The sequence below is a fragment of the Rhinichthys klamathensis genome, unplaced genomic scaffold (genome assembly GCF_029890125.1).
Source record: "Rhinichthys klamathensis goyatoka isolate OS25496 unplaced genomic scaffold, OSU_Roscu_1.1 h1tg000068l_1, whole genome shotgun sequence".
Classification (NCBI taxonomy): domain Eukaryota; kingdom Metazoa; phylum Chordata; class Actinopteri; order Cypriniformes; family Leuciscidae; genus Rhinichthys; species Rhinichthys klamathensis.
In genome coordinates this window covers 5,148,980-5,158,325 of record NW_026606611.1, presented here as the reverse complement: position 1 = coordinate 5,158,325, position 9,346 = coordinate 5,148,980, and the positions used below count along the sequence as shown (strand labels likewise).

The window sequence follows — 9,346 nt, the reverse complement described above, 5'->3', positions numbered from 1 at the left end:
ATATTCTTACCTTCTAGGTATAACTAGAGTAAGAAATTGTTTAGAAACATACAATACACTGTGTGTATACTGCATATATATAGCCTCTATATATATATAGATAGATAGATAGATAGATAGATACTGTGTGTATACTATATGTGCTAATGAATAAATTAATTGGAGTAGTCGGGCCAGAATATTAGACCTTATTCAACAACATTCTGGCTTTTATCTTTTTATAGAAAAATGGCACCTGACCCAAAGAAGTCAGGAAAACTGCAGAGAAAACAGCAAGATGAAGGAGAGCATAAAGGAAGAAAAGGGCTGAAGATGAATCAGTGGAGAGAGGACCAAATGAAAGCTGCAATAGAGGAATATAAAGAGCAGGTCGGGTCAGGGAGGCCTGCGCTGCGATTGCTCGCAAGGAAGTGGAACGTGCCAAAAACAACCCTTCAAAGACGCGTGAAAGGGCTTGTTGAGGGATCGGAGCATGCGTCTGGAAGAAAGCCATTCATCCCTGTTGAATCTGAGCAGGAGTTAGTGCGTCTTCTCACCTTGCTTTCACAGAGAGGCTTCCCGTTGAGGAGGTCTGATGTTCAGTCTCTTGCTTTTGAGTTTGCCAAGATAAATGGCATCCGTGGGTTTTCAGAAGAGAAGCAAAAGGCGGGCTATCACTGGTACGAGGGCTTTATAAAGCGAAACCCAGGGCTGAAAATAAAGAAACCAGGGGCCATATCACCAGCGACAAGGATGAATGAAGAAGAGCTGGGGAAATGGTTTAAAATGTACAAAATCACCCTTGATGCCTTGAGAATTAAAGACGTCCCCTCACGTATTTGGAAGTGTGATTTATCAGGACTACAAGACGACTTCTCCTCTCAGCAAAATGTCGGGGAAGGAGAAGAGCCCTGCTTTCAGATCAGAGCTGAGGAGGAAGAGGAAACTGCCACCACGGTACTAGCAGCATTCAATGCCAGTGGTGCATTTGCTCCTCCGCTTATCATTTTAAAAGAAAATGGGGTGAGAAGTGAGTGGTTGAACGAATCCATGGAAAACGTTTGCATTAGAGCGTCGAATAATGGCTGGATAACAGCAGAACTGTTTGTTGAGTGGGGCGAAATGTTTGTGGCACAGCTCCCAAAAGATGAAACCAGACCCCACCTTCTGCTCCTCGATGGCCAAAGCAGCCACGTATTCAACCTTGGCTTTTTCAATCTAATGAAACAAAACAACGTGGAAGTCATATGCTATCCTGCACTGCAACTGGAAAACAGAGGTCTGTTTAGGAGTCTCAAACACAACTGGTGTGAAGTGAGTCGCAAGTGGAGTCCGCAATGTGCAGGCATGAAGTTACCCAGAGCACATTATTGTTCTGTTTTCACGGAAGCGTGGAAGACAACTGCAACTGTGGAAAGAGCCCAGGATGGGTTCAGGACAACGGGGATGTTCCCATTGAATGAGTTGGCCTTCATTGAGCATGAGCCGCCCACTGAAGACGCTGCACATTGCAGCACAGAAAGCGGCTCTGGTGAGCCTTCAGCTGTTGAAGTGAATTCATTCAAAGACTTTGTGGTCATACAAAAATGTAGCAGGGCTACGAAGACACCCAGAGCCAAGACAATACCACATTTCCACAGAGACACAGAACACATTCTTTATAATGAACATTTAAATCAAAAACCATTTAAAACTACTTCCTGCAGGGGCTGCCTCGTAAAACACGGCGCAGATGATGATCCGAAAGCTTCTGAAGCATGGATCCGATGCAGCAACTGTAAGGCCTGCTACCATGAGTCTTGTGTAGACGAGGATGGGATATATGAATGGGTTTATGATGTAGATGGTGATGATCAATAAACTGAAGCATGGAAACCGAGCATGATTTTAGAACAAGAAAAAATTAATCACAGATTAGTGGTGTTAAAATAAAACTCTTGTCCTGTGAAAATTAGATATCAGCTTTTAAGACAGAATGACCCATCGAATGGACTGTGTCTCAGCCTTGTTTTCATTTGTTTATAATTAAATAAATTAAATTGACTAAGTATTGTACTAGTATTTGCAACCCTTCTTCCCTGTGATTGCTCAATTAGTTTGGTCCAGTCTATTTCTTCAACATATTTGTCATGGGAGCTGCTTTATTTGCCCTTTGCTAGGATCTTATTAGTCATGTCTTGGCCCCTCATGATGCGCACTGGTTTGCCCATGAGATCAGAACATTTCAGAGCCTCTAGGCCAAGGCATTTTCTGTATCACGGTGTTCAAAGGTTACACAACCATATCCACGAGACCTGTTGGTTATTGTATCTCTGCACACGTACACAGAATGTGGTCCAAATGGGTGGTATATTGTATGCAACACTCGTTCGGTCACATCTGGGTGCAAACTATTTACAAGCAATGATGACCCCTTGGTTGACCGATATCCTCACCTGAAAAACCAATCGTAGGATGCTGTCATTTCGATTGTCCTTAAAAGAAGATAGATTATTCTCAAAAAGCTCTTTACAGAGCACAACTGCTGTGTGGATGCCTCAGTCAGATCAAGCTAATCATATAAACTGACAGCTTTGCTCAGAATATTGACATCATCACAGGTCAGTATCATTCCTCAACATCAAAACAATTTAGGGTGATTTTAGTATCATAAATTATAGCAATATAAATTAAACCCTAATAAATAACATGCATAAATAAAAGGCTAAAATGTAATGGCTGGAAAAAAATCCTCCCCACATGGGAAATATATATTTGTTTAAGCACCTGTTGTTCCAACTCCAGCATATATGGGTTTTCATATTGGGATTTATTTTCCCAGTTTTGTAGAATTGTATTATTTGCCAGTGTGAACCATATACAAGCTTGTTTTATTCAGGGGCAGGTCAAGACTGAATGAGTGAATGAAAACGAGTGAGTGAATTTAGACAATAAGTGTGCCAAAGGGCTGCTACGTTTGCATAGTTTGTGCTTGCTGTTTAATAATCGTGAAACTAGGCAAACTGACAGCTCCAGTGGTAAGATTAAAAGTTGTATCTTTAACTCTGTCATGGAAACTATGTATAAACAATGTAATAATCAATTAAAAATTAATTTACACCTCTATGATATTACACTGTAGCCAGATCAACAGCTTGGAAAATGACTGGATGGATGATTTAGCCGCGGGCGCCATCTTCTGGCGAGACATGGGTTTGACATGACCTTCACAGTGCATGTATGACATCACTTTGTAGGCCAAAACAAGGAAACGATTTAGCATTTTAGCACTTTGTGTAGTGACAAATCGGGTCTTCTTTAGGACCCCAGGCGATCCCATATTGGTTCAAATTACTCTCTTTACCACCTGATTACTTATGATCTACGTTACTTTTCATCATGATGTCCATTTATGTCTGAATTAGTTGGCTTATATATAGCAAACAGATAAGCGATTGCCTGGTGGTAGCTTAGTTTATACACACATTTGCATTTACCTTACATAGCCTATAGGCTATTCCCAATCATCTTTAATGTAATTATATGTCTTAAATTAAGTGATAAACGTCCAAATATTTCAGTTATATATAAAACAAATTAATGATGTTCACTTTATAGGCTATTATTGTTACTTATTAATTAACAGTTAATCAAGAAATGACATCCAATTGGTTATGCACTAATGTGTTATCGTACACATTATGGTAGAGACCTATTTTAAATTAATATCATTTGTATATATAGGCTACTTAGGATAATCATTAACAGACAAGTTTGGGGAGACCCGATTTATGAAACCAGTTCACCAAATCAATGGGTTTTTGGTTAAATGGCTGAAATAAGGTATGTGGTGAACAAAAGCTCAAGACATGTTCACGATTTATCCGATATAAAATACATCAGTATTACCCCACTCTTGATTTTTTTAATCTAGTGTTGTGTCTTGAAAAAGGCGGTTGTTAAGTTTTTTTTTTATTAATTTGTGTATGCTTCAACAACAAACAAACGAGGTACATTATCAAATCTCTGAATATAACCGCTATTGTTCAGCCTTAGGTTGAGCATACAAAAACAGAAAAATCACAATAGAACAAACAAATAATTAAATAAAAATAAATACAAAATTAAATTAAATCAAAAGGGGCTTTTTAAATTAATCTAAATGTATCCAAAAGATAAATCAATTTAAGGGCTGTCTGTTTTTTAACAAATTTTAAAGATTTGCGCAAGAGTTCATTCATCCACTGATTTTAAAAAATTGGGTTTAGATTGAAACCAGAGCCGTTGAAAAACAGAGTTGCGACACTCCCATAGACCGCCATAGGAACTTTGGAATGCGGAAGTAACGCGTGTCGTGGAGCAGCCGATAGTTCCAGCACTGAACCCCATTCATTTTCAGTGTTTCCGAAGTACGCTCGCTGGTAAGTTCATGAAATGACTGTATTTTTTATATTTGAACGCATTAGCCGTGCTCTCATGAGTCTAGTCAGTAGTTTTAATTTATGTAGCCAACTTTAGTTGAATGATGTTTATTGGAAGATAATAGATAATTGCAGCTAGCTTACGTGACCAACACTTCACTAACGTTAGTCAGAGAGGTCATAGTTAAATGTGATGTTAACCCTATTTACTAGGGGTGTGCAAAAAAATCGATTCACATTTGAATCGCGATTCAATCTTTACCGATTCAGAATCGATTCATAGAATTCCAAAAATCGATTCATTTTTTTTATTTTTTTATGGCGTGCACGCAGGGCCGGATTAACCATTAGGGCAACTGGTCACTTGCCCAGGGGCACATGACATCTAAGGGGCCCTGCGCACCGTCAAATATTATGTTAGATCACGTTATAAACGCAGTCCTCACTTTCCTAATTATATGCATATTTTTGCAACCCATTCGATCAAAATATAATGTTAAATCGCGTCAAAAACAGCGTCTGTATTCCTGCGCAGTGAGCGAGAGCGAGCTATCATGTCGACTCGCGTCGCGTGACTTGACGCTCTGAAATTTGAAGTGATGGAGAAGCAGTTGCCTACGGTTGCCTAACATAAAGGTCTCGACTGTTTAGCGTTATATTTTGCCAACGAAGTCAAATTGAAACTGTGATATTGCTTCGTGCCGTTATAAAACAGCAAAATACTTTAAGTAGCCTAGGCATTCTGTTTGTGCTGCGTGATTTAAATAGAAGTGCGCGCTTTGCTCACGCGATCAGCATGGTGATCTGGTGTTTTCTCCAAAATGAAAGCTCAAGGGTTTATTTCTGGCAATTAAAGAAATTAGGACAAAAGTATTGTACTTTTCCTATACTGTGTAATGTAATGCAAAATACTTTTAGGCTACATTTATAGGAGGTATATGATTTTACGTCATAGGAATAATTATATAAATCATTATTATAATAATTGTTTGGCATCCTAAAACACCAGTGATAATGTAATGCAGACTGAGACTCTATATCATAACTAAAAAGATGTTTGAGCCCTCTTTAATGTCCAGGTAAGTCAATGCTTTTTCTTTGTTCAATGTGCACAGTTCATGGGTTAAAGCCGGTTGAAGCTCTTAATTGTGAGCTCTCAAAGTGCACCAGATTGATGCATTTAACCTTAAAATGTAAAAAAAATTCTTGCGGGGGAGCATGCCCCCGAACCCCCCTAGAGGGATAGAGTTCCACCCAACATAGTTTTATAAAATCCTATGGGAAACACAGATCATTTATGAAGTAATATGTACAAAAAAGTTCCTTTTAAGTCAGTAATACAGTTAATGCCAAATTAAAATGTCCTTGGACAAACTACATTTGGCCTGCCTAAGGGGGGGGCCTACAAGACATTGTGCCCAGGGCCCTCTGAATTCTTAATCCGGCCCTGCGTGCACGGGCGAAGTGGCAATCGGGTGAGTCGGGACTTTTACCGGTGGTTCGGTAGTGTTTCGAGGCTGCGAGGGCCGGTCTGATAAATAGTTACATTGCAAGTTCTTGCCGCCCGCTGGTCAAACTGTGCAGCCTCTCTGCTCAACCCGTAAATAAATGCATCGATCCGCAGATTATGTTTGAGTTCTTAATGGTCTGTAGATCTTTTGCCAAGCGTGTCAGAGGTTACGGGTTCTAAACCGCCCTCGTATAGTTTTCTCTCTCTCATCAAAACCGAATATGTTCTTCACGTTTGTGTGCATTTTATTTTGAGATTTCACCGGAATCACAACGGCGATATGAAGCGCGCCCGAGTGAAGACTGCGCGAGCCACAGAGAACACTGTATCCATGACACTGATAGCAGCGGCAACGAGCGCTGTCAGCGCTCAGCTTGATTTCAAAAACAACAGATCTCTTATTTAATAGCGAACTAAATGAATGTTCTGCTAGTTAACTGGAGATACCCGAAAAATTACGCCTATGAACGACTTCACTGGATCTAAACAAATCAATCTAACCATAGATGTTACCAGTAGCGGTGGCTTTTTAAAATCTATTTAAAATTATTTCGCAAGGGTTCTATGACATTAGTTTATATTTTTAGGAAGTTCAATGTGCCCAGTCGAGTTCACATTTCAACAGTCAGCCTGGTAGCTGAAGTAGGCCTAGTCCTTAAACCACATTTAGCATAATTGTTTGTTTGATCTGACTAGCACTTTAAAGCTAAATGTAAAAGCTTTTTATTTAAGTTTTATTTTAAACTTGAATTAAATGTATTTGAAAGCTGGCCAAAGCTTGGCACTTTGCACTTTTTAGTTGCAAAAGTTTTTATTTTTGTATTAAGACATAAAGTAATATCAAACTACATTTAATTTGTTTTGTTTTCTTTTAAATTGTGTCTACTACAATCAATCACATAGGAAAAAGTAAACTACATTTATATACTGCGAATCGTTTTTTGAATCGAGAATCGTTTTTGAATCGAAAATCGATTTTGAATCGAATCTTGAGACAAAAAATCGGTATCGAATCGAATTGTGACATTTTCTGATTCGTGCACCCCTACTATTTACATACATGAGGTGGTCAGAATATTAGAAATACATCTAAAGCAAATAAGTACAGCAGCACCCCCACAAATAATACCTCAATGCTAAAACGTGAAAATGAATTTCCACCTCTATGACAGTATAAAAAATCCTGAACATCATAGAAAAGCAGAATGTATGGCTGAGCTTTATATGGTATCATAATGCAATACAAATATAAAATTATATTTTCCCTAATTTGCACAATTTGTAAGATGAGCAAAATAATCATCCATCTTCTTCCATAATGGTGTTGTGTAAGAATAGCAATTTGAATAACAATAGTGGTTTGTATATAGATATAGATATTTTTGTTCTCATTTAATTTCAAATTATGTACAGGAGTAGAGTCAAAATAACAGAAATCATAAATGTCCAAGTAGGTATTGACCTAACAGTAGGTGTGTACTCTCAACCTCATGAAAATGTTTAGGAAACATAGGCTTTAAATGTGTATTTAATCTGTCCTTCAATGTATTAACTTTATCACCGTTTCTCTCCAACAGCAACAGGCTTTTCTTCAAGACCCGGTCTCCTCTGGGGCCTATAACACACTCTGCTTCTGGCAGGGGAATGCTCTCACACACAAATACAAGTAACTAGTATTACTTATTGCGTGAAGTTTGAATGCTTTTGTTATTTATCAGTGTATGGCTAAGCATTTGACTGATTCTCGATTCACCAGCAGGTCTCCAGGTCATCAGCTTCGGGGACAGAATGTAATGGCTATTGTGAACACTTGTATTCCTTTTCTGGCCGGCTTTCTGCCATCGTTCTCTCCCTGTAGGAAGTCGAACAAGTTTCTTTGAAGACAGAAGATTCAAGGAAAACTTACCTACCCTCTCCCTAGATATAATATATAATTAAATGTTTTGTTGAATGCAATTGGTTGCCTTGTATATTTTTTACTGTTGACCAAACTTCTTTCTTGATTTAAACTGAGCTTTAATTGATATTTGCTTGTTGTGCAGGTTTATGTGAATGTATTTTAACATAACATAAGGATGTTATTAATTATGACCATAGAAGCATAAGAAAAATATATACAGTAAATACTGGAAATGTATTATACCTTATGGGAGCAGTCCCCCTTCCCTCCAAAATTCAAAACACAAAAAAATAAATTTAATTCAAATGGCTTTATTGACATAAAAGTTTCAAGAACAATGTGTATATACACTACCAGTCAAAAGTTTTGGATCGGTAAGATTTTTAATGTTTTTAAAAGAAGTCTCTTCTGCTCACCAAAGTTGCATTTATTTGATTAGAAATACAAGAAAAAAACAGTAATATTGTGAAATATTATTGCAATTTAAAACAACTGTTTCTATGCGAGTATGTATATACATGTGTGTGTATATATATATATATATATACGGTATATATATAATTTATTATTATTATTATTAGTGCAATTTATTCATGTGATCAAAGCTGAATTTTCAGCATCATTACTCCAGTCTTCAGTTTCACATGATCATTCAGAAATCAGTATAATATGATGATTTGATGCTCAAGAAACATTTGTCATTATTATCCATGTTGAAAAAAGTTATTTACATTTTTATTTCAGGATTATATAATGCATAGAAAGTTCAAAAGAACAGCATTTATCTGAAATAGAAAGCTTTTGTAACATTAAACACTACCGTTCAAAATTTTGGGGTGAGTAGGAATTGCTATTTTATTTTTTGGGGGAAATAAATAAAATAAATCAATACTTTTATTCAGGATGAATTAAATTGATCAAAAGTTAAAGTAAAGACATTTATAATGTTACAAAAGATCCTATTTCAAATAAACACTTCTTTTGAACTTTCTATTCATAAAAAAATCCTGAAATAAATTGTACGCAACTGTTTTCAGCATTGATAATAATAATGAATGTTTTTTGAGCATCAAATCCACATATTAGAGTGATTTCTGAATGATCATGTGACACTGAAGACTGGAGTTATGATGCTGAAAATTCAGCTTTGATCACAAGAATAAATTAGATTTTAAAATATATTAAAATAGAAAATAGTTATTTTAAATTGTCTCTTTTTTTTAAATGTGTATTTTTAATCAAATATGCAGCTTTGGTAAGCAGAAGAGATGACTTATTTTAAAAACATTAAAAATCTTAGCCTACTGATTCAAAACATTGGTTGGTAGAGTATGCATACACACACACACAATATATATATATGTGTATTGTGTGTGTGTGTGTGTGTGTGTGGCTATACACATGTGCGTGTAACTGGAGAGATGGTTACTGAGTGAAACAACTATAAATACGATCTAACATTAACGTTATAGGATTAATTTTAGTATGGCTAATGTACCCCTTCATCCTTTCAAACCATTCATCAGAACACACACAAATACATGCATACTATGTACT

General features: G+C 36.8%; 1 protein-coding gene and 1 long non-coding RNA gene across 3 annotated transcripts; both read left to right on the top strand.

Moving 5' to 3' along the window:
* Window positions 1–215: 215 nt before the first annotated feature.
* si:rp71-1d10.8 (uncharacterized) lies at window positions 216–1,839 on the top strand. Its single transcript, XM_056250419.1, has one exon. It carries the CDS (start codon window positions 229–231, stop codon window positions 1,837–1,839), a length of 1,611 nt encoding a protein of 536 aa, XP_056106394.1. The 5' UTR covers window positions 216–228.
* A 2,408-nt stretch (window positions 1,840–4,247) lies between these two features.
* On the top strand, window positions 4,248–7,845 carry LOC130084720 (uncharacterized). 2 transcript variants are annotated; one of them, XR_008807059.1, is made up of 3 exons: window positions 4,248–4,379; window positions 7,467–7,555; window positions 7,646–7,845. It is a non-coding gene; the product is annotated as an uncharacterized LOC130084720 (long non-coding RNA). The 2 variants fall into 2 exon arrangements; XR_008807058.1 differs by lacking the exon at window positions 4,248–4,379 and having other exon boundaries at window positions 7,455–7,555.
* The last annotated feature ends 1,501 nt before the right edge of the window (window positions 7,846–9,346 follow it).